The sequence below is a fragment of the Neofelis nebulosa genome, chromosome 2, assembly GCF_028018385.1.
Source record: "Neofelis nebulosa isolate mNeoNeb1 chromosome 2, mNeoNeb1.pri, whole genome shotgun sequence".
NCBI classification, from domain to species: Eukaryota; Metazoa; Chordata; class Mammalia; order Carnivora; family Felidae; genus Neofelis; species Neofelis nebulosa.
The window spans coordinates 74,176,915-74,199,614 of NC_080783.1; the positions used below are offsets into that span (position 1 = coordinate 74,176,915).

A 22,700-nucleotide genomic window follows, 5' to 3' on the forward strand; every position below is an offset into this window, starting at 1 on the left:
AATTACTATATATTTAGTGGTTTATACCCTATTTCCCCAAAAAAGTTTAATGTATGCACAGAGATTAAACAAATTCCAGAATACTAGAATAAAAAACTATGGAAATAATTACCCTGGGAGGTTGCACATGTTAATGTATTAATGGGTTCAAAATGGGATTAGACACACAAAATGGATGTAGTAGCTTATTAGGGGAACTTATTTATTTAAGGCCCTCCCACAAAGGGATCTCATTGGCATGATCAGACACTGAGTCTCAGAATGTTTTCTTGGTCTGAGTTAGTATTATGTGTCTTAGGTATTTATAACCTTATCCCTTATGTATACATACCTATCTATTTGGGGTACTCTTAGTAAATATGATCTTCAGGTGAGCTTAGAACATCAGAGAATATTTAGAAACCTGAAGTCCATATCTACTTTTAGGGAAAATCCAGACATCCCATCTTCTATTGACTGCATTTTTGGGTGACTTTTTAGTAATAAGATTCTCTACCTCCAAATTAAGCTTCTGTGGAATCATTGATTAAAATGGCTGATTAAAAACAACTTTAGGGGGGAAAAAGCCGTTAAGATAATTTTCTCTTACTGAATTCCTCTCAAGTTCTATGAAGTGCTGTAAGTTGAATCTCTCTGAACTTATCCTAAGTGGAAACTGAGAACAATGATTCCTCTGTATAAAATTCCCAGGCATTCTGCAAGATCACTTTCAGCTTACCATTAGCCTTATCATTGCCATATAAAGAGTCTTACTTTCTTTATATTTTCTTGAGTCAGTTCCTGATCCTTTAATAACATTTGCTGACCTCCTGAATTCCCTCTTAAGAATTCAACTATTGATTCAAAGACATTTAATGATCTCCCTTTCTAGTGTCTTAGTAGATACAGAGTTGGGCTTAAATTGTAGTTATTTGAAATTCAACTTAGCTAATAAGAAGTAACTATACAACTGCTGTACAGAGCCCAGAGATATGCCCACACAAACACTGATACACACATGTGCAGAATAGGGTCTAGGGGACAATGTAGGTAAAGGAGCAGGGATTTCGAACAGAGAAAAGTCAGATATAAAATTTATATAAAGGAATTTCTGACTTCACCTGAGAGAGGAGAGCCAATTAACAAAGTAACAATTCAATATGAACATTATTCAGGTCAGTTGTTTGAAATAGACTATACTTCCACATGTTTTGATTTGGGAGATGTCAGACCACTTTGAAAGGAAAGAAGGCTGGAGGAAATGGGAACTTGTGAATTAAAGTCAGGAAATTCCACATAATTATACTGTACCTTTGTGTTTCTCCATCTTAATACTAACTGGATTCACAACAATAATGTGCTGGTAAATATTCAACAACTTGCTAGGGGTTTGGGATAGGGCATGGAATAAGCCCTGATTTGTAGTAGCATTTACTGTCTTCTGTGGTGTACATACTTTTACCATGGTTTATTTCAAACAACCCACTTGATGTCACTTAACACAGAGTTGAGAGGAAATGTTCACTTGCATACCATTATATATTATTTCTACTGTACAGATACAACAGACATAAATAACCTCAAGAGCATAGATAATAGTAAAATAATTACTATTTGATTTTGATTATTTGTTACCTTTTTATTTTTCAATTTTTTGTGTATTGTATTATTTATACAAGTTAATTGTAATGTATTTACTCCAGTAAACATGTTAGATTATTTTCAGGTGTACAATATAGTGATTCAACAACTCTATGCATTACTCAGTTCTCATCACAACAAATGCACTCCTTAATCCCCATCACCTATTTCACCCATCTCTCCACCTACTTCCCCTCTGGTAATCATCAGTTTGTTCTCCATAGTTGAAAGTCTGTTTTTTTGGTTTGTCTCTCTTTTCCTTTGCTCGTTTGTTTTGTTTCTTAAATTCCACATGAGTGAATTTGTATGTTTTTTGTCTTTCTCTGACTTATTTCACTTAGCACTATACTCTCTATCTCCATTCATGTTGATGCCAATGGCAAGATTTCATTCTTTTTTATGGCTGAATAATATTCCATTATGTGGAATAATATTCCATTCCACATCTTCTTCATCCATTGATCAATTGATGGACATTTCAGCTGCTTCCATAAATTGGCAATTGTAAATAATACTGCAATAAACATAGTCATGCATGTATCCCTTCGAACTAGTGTTTTTATGTTTTGAGGGTAAATGCCCAGTGGTGTGATTGCTGGAATGTAGGGTAGTTCTATTTTTAACTTTTTGAGAAACTTCCATACTGTTTTCCAGCGTGGCTTCACCAATTTGCGTTCCCATCAATAGTGCATAAGGGTTTTTTTTTTTTTCTCTACATCCTCATCAATACTTGTTTCTTGTGTTTTTTATTTCAGCCCTTCTGACAGGTGTGAGGTGCTATCTCATTGTACTTTTTGATTTGTATTTCTGCAATGATGAGTAATGTTGAGAGCATCTTTTCGTGTGTCTGTTAGCCATGCTGCCTTTGTTTCTAAATATAATTTATTTTATTGTAAGTTAATATAATTTCATGTTTATTGATGCCTGTATTAAGCAACTAGCTTGCAAAGATCCTAAACATCTAGCAATTGGCTCTCACCAGCTGGTATGAGGCAGCTTTGGCACTTGACCCCAGCAGATGAAAGCAATCATGACGTAGGTCTCATGAAGAGATAATTGTGATTCCCTATGGATAGCTATGGAATTGCCTGTGTGCAGACCTACTGTGCCATATTAGCTGTGCTGCCTCCCCTGTGAGTTCTCCCAAAATTCAGAAGTGAGGTCCTATGCCTCATGCACCCAAGAGACACTCTATACTCATTGTGGCTTGTCTGGTCAGTTTGAAGAAAAGTAAAAGCTTTCCCAGAAACTTTGAAGTCTTGAATGGAAGACTGAAGGAACTTCAGTATGGAGGTGGTGTTTTCATCTGGTCTTATTAACACTGGTAGCTTAGGAAGCAGAATCAAACACAGAAAACTCTCAGGATGTGCTGTACATGATTGTGGGGAAATAGGTTCAAAAATTCCTTATACTTACATAAATGAGGTAGAAAAAAGCTTAGGCCAGAAAGCTGCCACCACGGGACGAAAGCACCCGAGGTTAGTTACTGAGATATTGTAATGAGATCACAAGAAACTTGTTATATCACCTGCAGGAAATTACTTTCCATCTGGCACCAATGTACCTTGATCACAAACATCACTTGCCCCTCAGACCCTTTGCTTCTCTCACACACAAGTTAATGATTACTGACTGATTGTTTTCTCCATGCTCACCACGTGTATAAGATCTTGTTTTCTCCACATTCACCACGTGTGTAAGATCTTGAGTACTCAATAAATACGGAGATGAAACGCCTGCTCCAGCTTTTGTCTCCTCCTGTACGTTAGTCTCTCTCCTACTTAATTCTGCGTCCACTCTCTTGCTGACAAAGGGAGAACTCCAGGTTCCTAGTCTGTGACACATGATCTTTTAAAAATTGTTTCCTGGGTGGTCTATGACCAGAAAGAGGGGCTCTGAGCTAGGAACAAAGATACTTCTTGAAGAGGGAGCAAATATTTTCGACAGGAGTCTTACAAGGCTAATAAAGGTGGGGGGAGGGGCAGAGTGTTATCCTAAATTTTAAGAGAATAGGCAAAAATTCAGAGAACAAGAACAAGACCTTGGGGCTAAATAGGTGCTGAATGGTGATGAAACCCCATGCGTATGACTGGAGGTTTGATCATTATAGGGCAGAAATTTGGACGACAAACTTTAAAGTCAGGATGTTGGATGTGCCTTCATGTGAAATGGCCAAACACCCGAGGCACATCAGGAGACAACAGTATCAGTTAATATATTGAGGGGGAAGTGGAAAATAACAAGAATAGCAGACTTTGGGAGGATTTGGAGAGTGGGAAAAGCATAAGATACATACCTTAAATACAGAGAATAATCCCATAAGGTCCCTTAACAGGAAGTAAAAGCAGAGAAGAGAGAATTCCTCCTACCTAAGTCCACATCTGGGCACCAATGGCCAGAAGTCAGGGAGGGAGTATCTCACATGTTCCCATAAACAACAATGGAGTAAACTTTGTTAAATTATGTTTTAAGAAGTTTATTTTGAGAAAGAGGGAGAGCATGAGGGGGGGTGGTGTCAGAGGGAGAGCAAGAATTCCAAACAGGCTCCATGCTGTCAGCACAGATGGGTCATGAGATCGTGACCTGAGCCAAAAACAAGAGTCGTACCCTTAACCAGCTGAGCCACCCAGGCATCCCAGGAGTGGAGTAAATTAACCCCAAGTGAGACAAGTAAAGATTGCAACATGTGCAGAGCTATCAAAGTGAGTTTAGGAATTACCAGCAGGTGATGGCACATACACACGTATCAGGAGTCTGTGGCAGGAATCTAAACCAAGCTGATGAGCAGGACGGGGATGGGATGCTGGAAGGAGAATATTATAGTCAGAAGAGGCCAAGTGTGTGGGAACATCCAAAGTAAAACATTAAGCGGGTAATGAACCAGGCACTTGAAAGTATTATGAGCACAGGGCAGGAATAGGAAGGCAAAAAGCAGTATCCAAGAGACTGATCACTAGAACAGCCTTCTACCTTCTTGAAGCTGGGTTTTCGATTGTTCCCATGCAACAGCCACTGATCCCAGAAAAGCAGTGGTTTCCAAATTTACAGAGCAAAAATATAACCTAGTGGGCATGTGAAAATACAATTCCAGATTTGTACCACCAGGGATCTTAAGATTAAGCCCAGGAATCTGCATTCTAAATAGAAGCACCACTGAAAATGCCATTTCAGTTGGCTTACCAACCACTGTCAGAGAAAGATAGCAGTGTGATTAATCCAGGGGCCCTGATGGTAAGACAGTTCTGTAAACATCCTGTTAAGTAGCCGAGAGTTTCAGCATTCCCACCTGGTGAGCAAATGCTAACTCCTGTGAGAAGCAAGTTCATGGCCCAGCTGTCACAACTTGTTGCAGTTGCTTGGAAACATCTACACCTTTTACTTGTTTTTGTATCTTCTTTGATTTTTAATGTTGCCATTTTACCCTGGGTTTAATATTATGCATCATTTCCAATCTTGTTTGGAAACAGGTGGGATATAAATCCTAATTAAATAAAAAAATTGCTGATGGCCTCTCATGTAATCAGAAGTGGAAAAAGGGAGTAATGCTGTTTAGTTGAATAATAAAATGTTTTATACTGAGTCTTTCTAGATAATGTATGGGAGAGTACCTTGAAAACTGTCAAGTTTTATACAACGAGATGATTTTTAAAATATCAGTACTTTATATATACCAAATAAGTATGTGTATTTATCTATTTTATTCCTATAAAGTATCTACTCAAAGCTTCTTGTACTTAGGTTTTAGTAATTGAAGGGGGAAAGACCACGTTTCCATTGAGTATACCTAAAGAGAATACATCACTTTGTCAAAATATTGTGGCTCTTTATTCTTTGTAGTTCTTCCAAATCCTACAAACAGAAAGAGGATTATCAGTACCATCTGAGTATGTGTGGGCTTGAAAGCTCTAGATGTTTCTAAAAGATCAAGGCTTTTGGTGGTTTTTTTTTTTTTTTTTTTTTTTTAAATCCTGGGAGCTTTTGGTGCAAGTTAATCCTTATGATGTCTCAGACTATCGCTCTACAAACCCTTCCTGAGGCTTCGATGTAATGGGCATAAACCATTTTATGTTGGACCAGGTTCAGCTAGGGTCTTCCTGTGGTCTGTGCTTGGCAATTGGCCTATTTGCAGAAAGGCTTGTCTCCATCTGCAATTATGCCAAGGTCTTCATATAAATGCTGTTATGCATTCAAATGGAGCAGTCCAAGCAAGACATTTCTGATCAGATTGAAGAATACATATAAGAGAGAAATGTTGGCTGTGCCTGGCTAAGGTGATAAAATTACTTTCACAACGGAGGATCCAGGCAAAAGATAGATTTATTGATGTGACAGTCTTCAGGGAAACCAGAAACATGATCTCAGAAAGATGTATACTCAAGAGGAGGCCTTAGGGAATATTCTTGTCTCTTGAAATAATGGGGAATCTGGCAGGAGGAGTTGTGACAATCGGGAGAGGACAATAAAGATTAAAATTTAGAGTTGGTTGGAGAGAGAATCTGAGTTGCCTTTCATATATGTGACAAGGTTGGCTATATCTCTAAGAAATTAAAATTATGAGTGAATACGGGGAACAAACTGATGGCTGCCAGAGGGGAGGGGAGTTGGGGGAATGGGAAAAATGAATGAAGGAGAGTGGGAGATACAGTACTCCAGTTACAGAATAAGTCACAGGGATGAAAGGTACATCATAGGGAATACAGTCAATGGTATGATAATAGTGTTGTGTGGTGAGCACAGCATAACATGGACTTGTCAAATCACTGTTGCACACCTGAAATGAATATTGTGTACCATTGTGTCAACTATACTTCAATTGAAATAAAGTTATCAGGTTGAAGGATGTGTGTCAACTTAATATCTGAAGAGCTATTTTAACTATTGACCATTGTGTTATTTGGGACAACCATTTTTAATTTCTGTTTAAAGAGAATATTTATTTTCCCAGTTTTATCAATTTTGCTGATAATAAATTCTTGATGCCAAAAAAGAGAAAGAAATTAGAATTACGTGGATATTCAGCTTATAGCTTTTATAGAAAATGAAATAGCTTTCTTTTGCTATCCAGGCCACTGGATCACCCAGTAACTTGAGGGAGAGTAAATAATTTACCTTTGAGGAGCAAGATTAACGCCGCTTCTGTTAGTTTAACTTGGACTAAGTGGGTTTTCCTGTGGGCTTAGTGTTTGGGGGTCATGATTAGGCCCCTAGGAGAGCTGGGCCTGTTTCTTTTCAGAGCTTGATTACCAAGAAGGTCTTGTGACAAGAAAGAGCTCTTCTTCCTAAGAAACCACTCATGCTGTTGCTTTACACACGGTGCAAAACGTGAAAAGAGACACAACCCATCTCCTGGTGTCCTTTGTTAGCTGTGTCTAGAGAGGCCAACATTTGGCCATTGTAACTTTTATTAGAGTAAAATTTCATAAAAATTAATTACCTGTTTCGTTTACACCAGCAACTTAGGAAACTCTGCCCTACTTCTCTTCTAGCCTGTCCACCCTTTCCCCGGCTGCTCCTCAAACTTGGGATTTAGCTATAATATATAGCTGATACACTGTTAAATTGTACAAAGTGTGGTTTTGTCGACCTATTTCATTGTGCTTCTCTGGTCCATGACTCTCCTCTAGGAATTTCTCCATTTCTCCGTTCAAAGAGCGGTCCCATGGAATGTCGGTGTGTGTATCTCTAGCTTAATGTAGGAAAGGAAAATACAGGGTTTTTGAGATTTATTTCTGCCCTTACCTAAACAGTGCTGCCGAGGAAAAAAAAATCCTTTAAAGGGGGGCTAAACAAACAGGAAAAAAACACAGCGCCTGTGTGTCTGTTGGTTAGGTAACCAACACCTGATTTTGGTTCAGCTCATTGATCTCCATTCCCCAAGATAGAGCCCCCCATGGGGCTCTGCAAGGCTCTCTGCCCCACCCCTGCTCACACATGCTCTTGTGCTCACTCTGTCGAAAGATAAATAAACTTTAAAAGGGGGGCGGAGGGTCACTGATTCAAGTATTATACATTTATCTGGATCTCTGCCCACTTTACCTTATCTTTCCGGGTAAAGCTGGTCACTTTAGCCTACAGTACTATGTTCAAGCTGATGTGTCTGCTTGAGTTCTGGAGAAAGCCACAGATTTCTCTCTTGGCCTCAATAGCCTTTCTAGAACATCGGCTTCAGCATCTCACCTGGCCTCAGAGCTCATCAAGCCTGCACGGGGGACGGGCCCCCTCCCCCGCGATGCAAACGTGTCAGCGTGCACTTGGCTGGACTGCCGGTTGCGCTGCTGTGTGGAGGTATCAGTGATTCAGTCCCAAAGGCTGAATTCTGAGACCTAAAGGAGACAGAACTAAGAGAGGCATGACTCGGCTGAAAGTCACCGGAGGAGGGAGTTGAAACTTGGAGGCGGAACCCCCAGGAGCAGCAAGCGGATCAGCATTTAAGGGAGCGAGCGGAGGGAAAAAGCAGGAGGAAAGTCATGCCCAAAATGTAATATATTTTATCTTTTGTTTTTTAAAAGGCATAATTTAAAATGCCTAACCGAAAAGTTGTGGTAAAGAAAATATTCTATAATGTTGGTAGAGGAGGGATTAGAAGGGTTACTTAAAAAAAAAAAAAAAAGAAAAGAAAAACCTTCAAAGGTGTTTATGACCGTAACCATTCTGCTACACTGATTTTTTGTTTTGTTTTGTTTTTTAAGCTTCAAGTGTTAAAGAGGCTGTTTATGAAGCCTCTTTGCTGATCATTTCCTAGACTAAAAGAAAATCAGGGTTTACTTCATTGCTGTGGGTGGCTGAATCAGTATAAAAATCTTCGGTCCTTTTGATGTTTGCTGCGTATAAGAAGTTCTGAGAAACCTGGGAAGGAAAGAAAGAGACCATAAGGGGATTTTCAAACAATAGTAGAGACGGCAAGTTTTATTAATCCTATTTACTTAAGTCATTTGTTTGAGGGGAGAGGACTGTGTTTCTTTTGTTCTTAATGCCATCCTGTCAGGACTCCTGACAAAGGGAAACCAGTTCCATCAAAATGGCCTATATGTCTGTCTCTGGAAAGACAGGACCAATTAAAATCAGAAGTTGAACATAGATAAAACCAGAGTGAAATATTTTAATTTGGTAACCCAATGGTATATTTTATTAGTGTGGCTTTTTAAAATTTCATACCCACACAATGCTTCCTTCAGTTGTGAGTCTGAAAACATTCTTATTGAAATTAGGGTCATCAGAAATTATATGTATCTTAGAAGAATTCTTCAGGGACAAAAATCCAATGAAACTAATCACCTATGCTTCTCCTCTTCTTACTTTAAAATTTTTCTTTTTCTTGGGCACCTGGGTGTCTCAGTCGGTTAAACGTTTGACTCTTGATAATGGCTCAGGTCATGATCTCACAGTTGGTGGGATGGAGCTCTGCCTCAGGCTCTGCGCTGACATCAAGAAGCCTGCTTGGGATATTTGCTCTCCATTCTTTCTGCCCCTCCCCCACTCAAGTGCCGGCACTCTGATGCTGTCTCTCTCAGAATAAAAAAGTAGCATTAAGAAAAATAATTTTTTCCTTTCCAAAGTGGGAAAATAATTTAAAGAAACCTAATATTGTGAAGTAAACCCTCAATATGAGTTCCCTTCTTATGTAGTCGATAAAATGATAGCATCTTAAAGATGTTTTAAATGCAATACATATTAGCTGTGACATTAAACTTTATCTACCATAAACCATTTGTGAGTTCAAGAGTTACTGTGCAAACTACCCAAGTAGTGTTAAATGACAGATGTCTCTTCTTGGTGAACTCCTGTGATGGCAAGTGGCAAGCCCCGTATGTATTCAAAAATCTAGATGTAGGCTGTGTTTGTCTACTTGATAGGTATATCTAATGGCTCTGGGATTTTCTTATGTGATTTGGTAGGAGTATGATTTTTACACACTCATATATGTGGCACTTAATACAAATACGTGGAATAAATGAATATACGAAGGCAGTGAGGCAAATAAATGCTGATTTGCCTGGGTAGGTTGTTAAATTCCAAATCATATTTCCTGAGAGCCAACATGTCATTTGTGCCTCTCCTGCCCATCCAAATTCACAGTACCAGGAAGTTCGTGTCATGGAAATCATCTTTGAGTTTGCCTTTTAGCATCTATGGTTCCTGATCATTCAAAGGAGACGGACACTTGAAGTTGAAGTGGTTCAACTTCTCTTACTACTCCTCAAGTGATTAAATATGTTCCAAAGGAATACCCACTGATTAGACAGGCTTAACAGAAGAGGGTATATTCAATTTATTCTTAATTTTTTATTTTGTCAACTCTTCTGTTATTTACCTACAGTTTAGAAAATTTAATCAAATGTTTGCCATAACTTTAAAAATTTTAATCTCTTTCATTTATGGGTGAATAATGAATATTGCCTTCTGTTTTAGGCACTATGCTAGTTGTTGGGGATACAAAGGCAATTAAGACATAGCCAATACCCTCAGGAAGTGTAGTCTAACACAAACAATACATGGAAACAAAAAACTATAGTACAAGTGAATAAGTGTATATGTGTTTATGCCTATTAATTTACTTTGGATATCCATCCCTGCCTGTTCAATGGAAAGGCAAGAAACATTTCCCAAGCTGGATTCTATTCAAAAAAGCTTCGATTATCAGATAATTTGCGGAAATTAATACACTAGTCGTCTTTTTGAGAATTCATATTGCATACCACTATATTCTAATAACTATTCTGAGAGATCCTACTGTGAAGAAATCTATTTCACATTGTTTATCTTTCTCAAGCTTACTTGAATACCCAACACAATATCCATGGCACACATGTTAACATCCTGTGGAATATTAGCATTCCATGGGCCATCAATTTGGAAAACAAACTGATTATCACTTGGAACAGCTTGGCACATGCCCTTCTGTTACAGAGGATGAAAAGATAAGTATTCCTTTAAATTTTTTTTTTTTAACATTTATTTTTGAGACAGAGAGAGAGCGCGAGCATGAATGGGGGAGGGTCAGCGAGAGGGAGACACAGAATCTGAAACAGGCTCCAGGCTCTGAGCTGTCAGCACAGAGCCCGACGTGGGGCTCGAACTCACGGACCGCGAGATCATGACCTGAGCCGAAGTCGGACACTTAACCGACCGAGCCACCCAGGCGCCCCAAGTATTCCCTTATACGTAGAAGATATGTTTACTGGTCAGGACTACTCAGAAGCAACTGAGAGAAACCTAACTCACACTAGCTTAGGCAGAAGGGAGAATGGGAATCCAGGAGGGAATCTTGCTTCAAGGACTCAAATGACATCTTCAGGTTCCTCTCACTCTCTTTCTGCTTCTTTACTCTTACCAGTTTGTGCATTGGAATGGACTTCCTCCTATGGGCTGGGGAAACCAGGAAGAAAAGAGACATGGCTTGATTTAATTACATTATTTTAGGTAGTGACCGCAGAGAGAAAAGAAAGCTTTTCTTCAATATTCATATATAAATCCCCAGGGAAAGATTCTTTTTTTTTTTTTTAATGTTTTTATTTATTTTTGAGACAAACAGAGACAGAGTATGAGCAAGGGAGGGGCAGAGAGAGAGGGAGACACAGAATCCAAAGCAGGCTCCAGGCTCTGAGCTGTCAGCACAGAGCCTGATGTGGGGCTCAAACTCACAGACGGTGAGATCATGACCTGAGCCGAAGTCGGACGCCCAACCGACTGAGCCACCCAGGTGCCCCCCCCAGGGAAAGATTCTGATTGGTTCAGTTGAAGCTCACTGAGGGCCAGTCACTATGGTCAGATTTATAATGTACTAATATTAACCATATCTGGTCACCAGGGAAAGTTAGGAGACTCTGATTAAAGGTTTCAACAGATCTACAAAGAATAAGGAAAGGCAATTTGAAGGGGATTGATAATTCTAGATTGATGATAGGGGATAAAAAAAACCTGACATGTCTACCACAATGTGGTCAAATTATTAAAATCTAGATTTGGCCATAATGGGCAGTTGGCCCTAGTATCCAATTACTTCCAGAAAGGGGGTGGGGTGGGGAATCTGCTCTTCTAATAGTAAAGTCATTATTTTTGGAAGATATCTCCTAACTTATAAAATGGTTTATAGTTAATAATTCCAAATGTTGTGACCTCAGATGGTTAATTATATAAAAGATTTTCTTGGCTCCAGGAAGTGGCATTGCTCAAAGTCATACATTCTATGATTTTTTAAAGTGGTTGAAATGATTAGCCCTGCTGTAAATATTACAGGTTAAAATTGTTGCAGTATATGATGAGGTATTAAACAAGGGGAACTTAATTCTCTGCTTTTGGATTAGAGCAAACCCAAAATAATTGAGTAGAATCTCGACCCTCTCCCATGGTACATGGTGGCTTATCTCTAAGCAGACGTGAAGAGGCATGTGCCTAATAGGCATGTTCTAATAGGCATGTGTCATTACGTTTGTTCCTAAATTTTTTGTGTATGAAAAGGATGTCCACTTTATGCGAAGCTCAGATGCCCACTAAAGCAGCAGCTCTGCATTTAACTAGCAATATGATATAGTTACACTTGAGAGATTTGTCTGAAATGAATCTTGATGTTACATGAAGAAAAAATAAAAGATCAATGGATTTGGGGGTATGAAGGAGGTGGAGGCCACAGATATTGATGCCTCAATGGTAGCAAAAGTCAGATCTCAGGGAAGATGTTTTTAAATTAAGAAAAGAAGTGGATTCACTTTGGAACCATGGGTGAACAAATAAGAAGGAGCAGGTAAGGGGCACCTGGGTGGCTCAGTCAGTTGAGTCTCCGACTTCGGCTCAGGTCATGATCTCACAGCTCGGGACTTCAAGCCCCACGTCCGGCTCCGTGCTGACAGCTCCGAGCCTGGAGCCTGCTTCGGATTCTGCGTCTCCCTCTCTCTCTGCCCCTAACCCACTCACATTCTGTCTCTGTCTCTCTCAAAAGTAAACAAACATTAAAAAATTTTTAATTAAAAAACACGGAGCAGGTAAAAGAGAAGGAGGAAAGGCAGAGAAGTAGGATGTACATTTCAAAGAGGTGGTCATTAGGACCAGCCATTGTGGACAGGTTAAGTCAGAGGAGCTCTAAAAGACTCTAGGTTTACAATTTGGAGTTCCTGGTGACATTGGGGAGAATGGTTTCCAGATAATGGAGGAGGCAGAGGCCGGACTGCATGGGTTTGGGATTAAATGAGAAGTGAAGAACTGATAACAGAAAGTATAGCTTTTTCATCTAACAAATTTCACCTAGAAGGAGAAAAAAAAAAAAAAAAAAGGAGGATGGTAGTTGAAAAGAGACACACTTTCCCCATTTGAAGAAGTTTGCATGTGGAGAAAAACATCATGAAGTGGGAGAGAGAAATATTGAAGAAATAGGAAAGGAAGAAATTCATTTCTGGAGCAAGCTCCTAGAAACATAGGCTTATGGGATAAAAGCCCAGATTTAATTTTTTTTTAACGTTTGTTTATTTTTGGGACAGAGAGAGAGCATGAACGGAGGGAGGGTCAGAGAGAGAGGGAGACACAGAATCTGAAACAGGCTCCAGGCTCTGAGCTGTCAGCACAGAGCCTGACGCAGGGCTCGAACTCACAGACTGTGAGATCATGACCTGAGCCGAAGTCAGATGCTTAACTGACTGAGCCACCCAGGTGCCCAAAAGCCCAGATTTAAGAAGCAAAGGATGGGTAAAATGGAGTCTTGACAAGATTGGAAGTGGGCAGGACATATTGGGGAAATGAATGCTTATGGCCTCTGCAGTAAAGTGGGAGGTGAGGTTCTCTGCTTAAGAGGGAGAAAGTTAAGCAGCTGGTGTAAATAACATTAATCTGGAGGAGTGTTGCATGTCCAGGTAAGGTTTGACTTCATAAATGCATAATAACAGCAAAGAAGCAGGGCTGGAAATTGGCAGGGCAGATGTGGAAATAAAAGAAGACAATTAAAGGATACTAGTGATTATACTCTTAAAAGCAGACCCAGGGATCCACAGCTGGAGAGAGAATAAAGTCTGTGTCTCCTAGCCTGGGAGGAAAGGAAGAAGTAGGACAGTAAACTTCACGAGGGAAGATCTAGCCCAGTGTCTGGCACACAGAACACAGTTTAAATATATCGTTGAAAATGGAGAGTCTGATGAGCTAAAGTAGCAGGTTGAGTAAGGCTAAATGATAAGAACATAAGGAACATAGGCGGTTAGTAGGCAATCCACTCCTAAAGTCGTACAGTCTTTATCAGTATATGTGTTGGCCCTAGACATTGGAGTCAGAACGGAATCCCTCTGTTTAAGATTTTGGCAGGAAACCGTTCTAGGTGATGCCAAGCTCCAAGTCTGGTCTAAGGAATGAGCTGTTGAAGCAGTGGGGGAGAGAATGTTGTTGAAGCACAAGGCACACTGTAAGCGTGGAGTTTTGAATAACCGTCGGTGAATGTTGGGCAGTGACCTTGGGCAGCTAGTAGTTGATTGCAAGAACCCAATGACAAAGAGGATGGTATAACCCCAAAGTCAATAGAAAAAGCTTTTCTGGAATTGTTGCCCGAGACCAGGAAAATGCCAGCCTTCTCCGTCAACAATTTTAAAGGGAAGCAATGGTGGGGGGGCGGGTACCCGTGTGGCTCACTTGGTTAAGCATCTGACTCTTGGTTTCAGCTCAGGTCATGATCTCACAGTTTGTGGGTTCCAGCCCCGCATTAGGCTCTGTGCTGGCAGCTTGCTTGGAATCTTCTCTCTCCCTCTCTCTCTGTCCCTCCCCCACTCCCTCCCTCCCTCTCTCTTTCTCTCTGTCTCTCTCAAAATAAATAAACTTTAACAAAAAGGAGGAGCGATGGGAGTAGTGCCACCTGGGAAGCACTGGTTTTCAATTAAGAAAAACTATTAAAAGGAGCAACCAAGAGTGAAGTGAAATGGGGTTGTGTGCTCCAATGAAGGGAATATTTCATCACTAACTTCGTTTAGACTTGCTAGTGCGTGATCATAAAAAAGACAGACTTTTATTGTTTTTTAATTCCTTATAGACAGTGCACTCTGGAAATGCTATTGGAAGGGACGATTCTAGGCAAATTTTAAGGGCATGAAAGAATTACTGAAACCTATATGGAAAGTGTTAGGAATAGTTCAAAAAGAGGAGGGTAGATAAATTGTGGTAGAAATCTCTTTCTGCACTAATTTGGAGGAAAGAGCTAATATATTTATCACATTCTTTCTGTAACGTACTCCCCACATCTTCCCCTGTATTCAAGTCCAGATTCCCAGGCTTAAGTCCTTGTTTCACAGTTGTTTATAGGTCTGTACCTAGAACTCAAGTGAATTCAGACAGCTAGGTTGAAATTGATCACAACAAACAGGAAAATGTACTTCACTCGTATTTGTGGGTTTTCACTTTCAGTATGAAAAATATCCACCCCCTTGGAACTACATGATTTAGTCCCAGAGGAAGCGGCTCGTACCTCCTTTTTAAGGCATGAATACTTTGAAGTTATTTCTTCTTTCTTTGCTTTTACTGAGTATACCCTTTATCTCCAGTAGTCTGAGGTTTTCAACTGTCTTCAGGGTACACCAGCGTTTTGTCCACTGGAGAGAAAGAAATTGGTTCTGTAGCAGCCATTCTTGTAACTGCTCATCACAGACACTGACCCAAGACTTGAGAGGGCCACTGTGGTTGGGGGAACCCGTCATTTGTGTGTGTTGGGGGTCATGGAGGCTGGGGCGAGGGTGAAAGATTCTGCTACTTGTCAGTAACACCAAGGCAGGAATTTCTAGTTTGGATCAATCCTGAGGCATGTAACTGTGCTATTTGGCACATGAAAACAGAAACCAGTCCTGGGTAGTAAAATGTACCTGGTTTTGTCTTGATAACAATAGTCAGGCAGAATCCCTCTAATGTGAACGTTTATCTATACTATAATTCTTTTTTTAAATTTTTTAAATGTTTATTTATTTCTGAGACAGACAGAGCATGAGTGGGAGAGGGGCAGAGAGAGAGGGAGACACAGAATCCGAAGCAGGCTCCAGGCTCCGAGCTGTCAGCACAGAGCCTGACAGAGGGTTCGAACTCATGAACCATGAGATCATGACCTGAGCCAAAGTCAGTCACTCAACTGACTGAGCCACCCAGGCACCCCTATCTAGACTCTAATTCTTAAAGTGTGGTCCCTGGCTTAGCATCGCCTGGAAACATAAACGTAAATTTTCAGACTCTACTTCATTACTACTGAATGAGAAACTCTGGAGGTGGTGAAGTGATCTGAGCTTTAACAAGCCCTCCAAGTGATTCTGATATTAGCTCAAGTTAGGTAACCAATGGGCTAGGTGGTTTTGGCTTTCAGGCTGGCTGCACATTAGAATCAATTGGAGGAACTTTTAGCAAAATACCAACGCTTGAGCCCCAACACCACAACACCAGATTCTGATGTGATTAGTTTGGTGCGGGACATAGGCATCAGAAGTTTTTACATGTTACAGTGATCCTAATGACTTTTATAGTTGAGAACCATCACTATAGCAATACAAGAAGGGGCTAATTTAGGACTTTGTGATAAGATTGTTCTTGATAATTATTTTTTAATTTATGTATTTTATTAGAATGTTAATTTAGGGATGCTTATAAATAACCACAAATAATATAAGACTTAAGAGAGTGGGGATCTTTTTTGTCTAGTTTTAATTTTTCCCTATTGTATCCTAAGCATTGGGGACAGTGCTTCACACATAGTAGGTGCTCAACTAACTGTATGTTGGCTAACTGAATCTATTAAAGAATAGAGTTCCAATAAGAACTTGCTCTTACACCTCACAAAGGAAGCAGTAAGTGCTCTGAGCTGGAAGAATAGTCTCTGTTTGGGGCTGGCATGGCTTCCTCTCCTCTTGGTTCTGTGGATTCTCTATGAATCCTCTTTGTTCTTGCCCACGCCTATCTGTACCAGGATGTCACTGCCTTGCATCAGGATTTACATTCTATTTGCAGAAATTGGTCTCCGCTTATGCCCTTAGCCAAAATCCCCACTGAGTAGAGTCTCATTGCCTATATCATTAGAAGCATCCAGTGAGCATCCAGGTTTTTCTCCTCTGGGCTAGCTTCTCCTCCTTCTCCCCCTTTCTCCCATCGCCATTTACCTCTTGACAGGTGCTTCCACCTGGCCTGTTTTGATCCACATATTCTTCCCTATTACCCTATGTCTAATAGAGCGGTTTCTCTCAATTTGGTGGGAAGAACAACTTTCCGAGTGGGTTTGAGCCAAAAAAATGGATTTCCCAACAGGCAGGAACAGGTTCACCATGCTGCTGCTGAAATACCTCCGGCATGTGCCTGTATAAAGATTTCTCATTCAATATTGAGTAAGCCACATGACCTAAACAGTAAGTAGCAAGTTTGCACACAAACTGCCTTTAATTCAGTAGGGTAAATTACTTCCCTGAAATGTTTTTGGGGGGAGTTCAATACTGGTTACAGTGCCCTAATTAAGATATATCTTTATGTTGTTTTATTTATTGCGTAAGCTTTTTGTTAAAAAAAAAAAAAGGTAGCTCCTGCCACTATCAGTTGTTCCTCAGGAGTCTTCCTAATCCCCCTTGGGTGTTGTAGGTTTGTTTAGACTGAAGTTACCTGTGGCTCCAAACAGGAGGGAGGTCAAGGTTTAGTACTTAATATTTTGCCCAGTTCTCACTGAACTTTCACTGAAGCAAAGGGATGCTGCTACTAAAGTTCAAGGTGTTCCCAAGCCATTTGCATTCGTACACTCACCTCTTCGAGTGCTGTACACACAAGTAAAGAATCTCCTAAATGATACACAAACTCTCCATTTCTACATGAAAGCTTCCTGTCCCTTCAACTACACTCAGGCCTGGAGGCTTAAACAAAATCCTTTCCAGATTATTGTTAATGCTGTGCCTGATTCTGCAGCAGCTGTTGCCTTTGAACAATACGATGCCACTCCTCCCCCATGAGAAGTTGAAAATGCCCCTTCTGCAATACTTTGAACCTCTGTAGAAGCAGGGAGCATAAAACGGACTGAGAGACAGACCTAGGACTCCTGTTTGGGAATTCTGTGCACAACTTAGACTTTTGAGCTTCGCCATTTCCTGACATTGACTTTCATAGCAACAGTTTAATTTGGAGAAAATCTGCTACCTCAAATAGCTAAAGGTATTTATGTGGAAAATTTTCCAAATGATTGACTTTACTGTGTTGCTATTTTCTTTCCCCATGAATATGTGAGTATTTGGCTTTCTCCCAAGAGTTTTTCTGCATCACTTCTCTTTAGGCAAAGAAAAGTTTCTGTCCAGACTGGGAGAGGAGAGAGGCACCAAGAGTTTCCCCTTTCCAAGGGGATTATTATCTGAGTTTATACCACAGCATCTGTATAAATGAAGAATTTGAGTATGTCACCTATTTGCTTAAATTTTTCGTGGCAAGGGGCTCCTGGGTGGCTCAGTCGATTAAGCTCTAATTTTCAGCTCAGGTCACGATCTCATGGTTCATGGTATCGGAACCCAAGTGGACCTGTATGCTGACAGCATGAAGCTTGCTGGGGATCCTCTCTCTCCTTCTCTCTCTGCCTCTCCCCTACTCGTGCTGGGGCGCTCTCTCTCTCTTTCTCTCTCTCTCTCTCTCGCAAAATAAATATTTAAAAAATATTTTCAGTGGCAAATCCTCAAGGTGGCCAGAGTAACGTTGGTCATCACTTTGGAGCCAACACAAGTGTGATCAGCTGCGCGCTCCCTCCAGCGGCCTCAGTCTTGCTGAAGGGGTTGTCTGCTCCCTCACTCACCTCCTCAGCCCCACTAATCCTCCAGCCACGTCTCTACTGACTGCTCCTGCCAAGATCACAGATGACTCCCTCTTATTTAATCTAGTGATCATTTGCGGGTTATATCAGATCTTTCTGTATCATTTGACATTGTTAATGCTATTTTCCTTAGCTGCTTTGGCATCATTTCTCTTCATCCTCCTAGTTTTGTCTTCTGTCCCTTTCCTAAATGTTTCCTTGGCAGTCACTCCTAGACCTACTTTTCTTATTACTCTACACTCTCTTCCTGATTGATTCCATCTGGTCCATGGCCTCGATTCCACGCCGTTGATAAAGATCTCCCATTTGCATCTTCAGCCCAGATCTGTGAAGGCTGGTCCCTGTCCAAAGGAACCTGATTCCTTCTCTTCCCTGTTTCTCCAAGTTCCCAGTTTTAGCGAGGGACGCCATTGCTCACTGTGCAAGAAGGAAACCTTAACTCCTTCCTCTCTCTATCTCTTCTGCTCTGCCATAACATTACCAATTCAAATTAATTCTATCTTCTACATAAACTTTAAATCCAAGTCTTCTCCTTCAGCATCTCCTCCAGGTCTATCTCCTACCAGTTCCCTAGGTTAGGAAACCATCAACTTGTCTGTGGATAACCCTCTCTGGTCTTGACTCCTTATTATCACGTACATATTACAGGAGAGGTTTTTCAGATCACCACATTTCCCTGATCAAAACCCTCATGCATGTGAAGCCCCAGTCTGGCCTCTCATGCCTCTCCAGCCTCACCTTGCATTGTGCACTTTTGGTCTTTCCGAGTATTTTTCAGTTCAAAAAATACTGTGCTTTCTCACCTTCATATGCTATTTTTCTCTGCCTGGAACATTCTTCCTATTCTTTCCCCCTCTGCTCCTTTTTCGGGTGTGAGATTCAGAGCACTTCCTCTTGGGTGCTCCCCTAAATGCCCCAAGTCTGCAAAAGTGCCCCTCCCAAGGCCTACATCCCACTGTGTCCTCAGAGCAAGGGCCACCCCTTAACAAAATTGCCTGGGTCTTTGTATCCCTGCTAGACTGTTAGCTCTGTGAGGACAGAAACGTGTCTCCTGTGTTGAAATTGTATCTCTAGTGCCTGGAACAGTGGTTGATACAGTGCAGGTGCTCAATAAACATAGGTTGAACGAGTGAGTGAGCCTCAGGGTAAACCACGAGCCAGAATTCTTTAGACACAAGTTCAAATGCCTTAGTCTGATTTGCAACTTCTTCCTCACAAGTCAAGCTCCCCTAACTGGTACAACTCTTACTTTTCCATAGCAGGCAAAACTTTGTTGCAGACAAAGCAACCTATATATCCCAAAGGAAGAGAAAGTTTTCAAAGGTTCTGAGAATTAGCATATGGTAATAATCAAATCCCAGGGTATCTTTTAATTGAACCTTCACAGTCGTTCACTTAGCTTGTACTCAGTACATAAATTGAGTAGAACCTTATTAGGGAGGTTGTGTCATGCCCTAGTGAAAATGGAGAGAATGAGAAATAGCTTTCCATGACATGGAGGCATTGGAGAAAGGGAGCAACCTGGTCTGTAGCTTGTTTAACGTGTGTCAGGCTACCGACTCCTGTATGGGAGATGAGGAGGAGGACAGCCACAGCCATCAAGGTTTAGGACTTTCCTCCTAAAAATCCCATTGTGGGTTTTGTACTCTGCAAGGATCTACTGCACATTCTGCTCTTTTCCTTTCCTACGCTGCTGCTTTAATGTCAGCCTCAGGACAACCTGGTTTTGGAGATTTTTCCTCCCCAGGAGCAAATCTTCCTGAAGGAACCACATGACTACCAGGCTCACCCTGCCAATACTTCCTTGGGCTTCTTTCATTCACTCACTCTGTTCAGATGACACAGGTTCAAATGCCTTACTCAGTCTGTCCTAGCCACCCTGGACTCTTCCTTTCTTGGGACTGTAACCAGCGAGGCAAGCAAGATGCCCAGGGAGCAAAACTTAAAAGTTGCTCACTCTCAGATGCCAACCCTGTCTATGCATGTGCCTGAGTGGGAGTGCCTTTCTGGACTCACCCTTGGCCTGGGACTCTCTTCCAGGAAGGCCAGCCTCCTTTCCACCATCACGCCTCTCCAAATGCTAATAATCCCTGGGACCCAGCTCAGATGCTGCCTCCTCCATGAAGCTCCCAAGTCTTTTCCACGAGGTCCCCCAGCAGACCTTGTTTATATCTCTCTGAAGGCACTCTATACCTTGATTAGTTCTTAGGCTTGTCTTTTTGTATCCATATTAAACTACAAACTTGGAAGGGCTGTCTTCTCCATGTGCTTCCAATACCTCGCACAGGGTACAGCACACAGCAGGTATTCATGTCAGTGAGGTGAGTAGAGCAATCAAGGGAAGGAGAGAAGAGCATAGGGGCTAATTGCACAGTAGGGGGAGGGCCAGGGTCAGCGTGGGATCTGGGGCCAGTCTGCCTGGGTTTGATCTCTTGCTCTGCCACTGGCTGGGTGTGAGAACATGAGCAAATCACATCACCAGTCTATACCTCCATTTCTTTATCTTTAAAATGGGATCAATATTGGTACCCCAACATCAGGTTGTTGTGAAATCTAAATGAGCTAAAAGACATGAAGGTTTTAGCAACAGCCTCAATGCATAGTAAACACTTCAGTTAACATCAAGATCCAGAATTAAAAGGGTCTAGTGAAGGTACATCCGTGGAAAATGCAGGTATGCATACTAAGGGCAAAGCACATCTGTGACTGATGTCTTAAAGAAAGTTAAATCTAAGCCATCAATAATGGAAGACAGAGGCAATGGCCTCATACTCCCTTGAGAACCCAAATGTCTACTTTTTTAGAAAAGACAAATCTCCTCTCTATAATTCAAAAGAAGAATAGCTTGGGCAAGAAGATGGGAAGGGAGGCTGCCTAAAAAAAGGCAGCAGAGGAGGGCTGAATGAGTTTGGAGGTATTAAAATGGGTATTGAAATGTGCTCTGTTTTAATATCTGCTGATTTTAAGGAGAATGAAAACATAATGCTAAGTGAAAGTCATGTTTTTGCTGCCATCTACAGTCAAAGTGTAATTTTTAAACCACACACACACCCAAAATGGGGGTTCTAGACAAAACAAGTGAAAATATAGATAAAATTTTAAGTTCTAGTATTGAGACAATTTGGGCATATTATTATAGCATTTTATTTACTCTTCTAAAAGTATGTATATTTAATCAGTAAGGTAGCCTTTTTAACATCTCAAATTGTGTTGAAACTCCTTGAAGAAACTGCTAGAAGAATCACTCAGGAGTGAGGCTGTCCTCTGGTGGGTTGATTAGCTATAGCTGTGGCAGCTGACAGTTTGAGGGTCAATACAATGATTTCAAAGGAAGAAAGAGATGGATTGGATTTTTACCCTACTTTTTCCTGCTCTGTGATCTGCAGTTCTCTCGTTATTTTAGAAATTTTTTTAAATTTACATTTCTTTATTTTTGAGAGACAGAGCACAAGTGGGGGAGGCGCAGAGAGAGAAGGAGACACAGAATCCAGAGCAGGATCCAGGCTCCGAGCTGTCAGCACAGAGCCCGACGCAGGGCTCAAACTCACAAACTGCGAGATCATGACCTGAGCCGAAGTCAGACATTTAACTGACTGAGCCACCCAGGCACCCCAGCAGTTCTCTGGTTATTAGAATTATTATAGATTGCATTTTACACCAATGCATTTTATTGTTTGGTTATGAGAAATCAACCAAAAGCAAGTAAAGCCAAAATATGACCATGATGTCACCTCTGAGATGCCTTCTGCCCCTATCTATGTTCCTACCCATATAATTTACACAGTTACTATGATGCTTTCCCAACTTCCTTGTGCATTATTTTTAAAGGGTTAAATATAGACAAGAATTACTGGAAAAGCGTTTGCTGGAGAAAAAAGCAGTGGCCCTCCAAGAAGCTCATGAAGAAGGCGAGAGAGAGAGGCGGCTAGAAGCCCTTAGGAAACAGGTGTTTTTAATTTGGAAATTTTCATGGGTGGTTTCTAAGTGTTCTTAATAACATTGTTAGTAGGGCTTAGTTACAACATCTGTGATATAAGATGTAACTTTTCCAAATTGGGACACTGATCTTCATTGCTGGGAGCAATTAGATTTATGTTGAACAATTTCCAGTTTCTTAGTATATTAAAAGAACTTTATCAGCACTTTTCAAAAGGCTCTCCCAAGATTTAAATGCATCCGTATTACCTCTCATTTATTAGCTGAATAGTACCCATTTACAGGAGTGAAACTTTACATCTAGCAGGATTTTCTGCTCCTCAAAAAACCTGGTGGAGTTTGAGCAAGATAATCATCTTAGGGGTAGAAACTTCTG

General features: G+C 40.9%; 1 protein-coding gene across 5 annotated transcripts in view; it reads left to right on the forward strand.

The window, feature by feature from the left end:
* CCDC148 (coiled-coil domain containing 148) overlaps nucleotides 1-22,700 on the forward strand; it is a 253,107-nt gene that overhangs the window by 223,433 nt on the left and 6,974 nt on the right. For all 5 annotated transcript variants that reach the window (XM_058715202.1, XM_058715203.1, XM_058715206.1 and 2 more), the window contains one exon: nucleotides 22,217-22,334. In XM_058715202.1, the coding sequence (XP_058571185.1) occupies nucleotides 22,217-22,334 (118 nt within the window). The remainder of the gene's footprint in view (nucleotides 1-22,216; nucleotides 22,335-22,700) is intronic.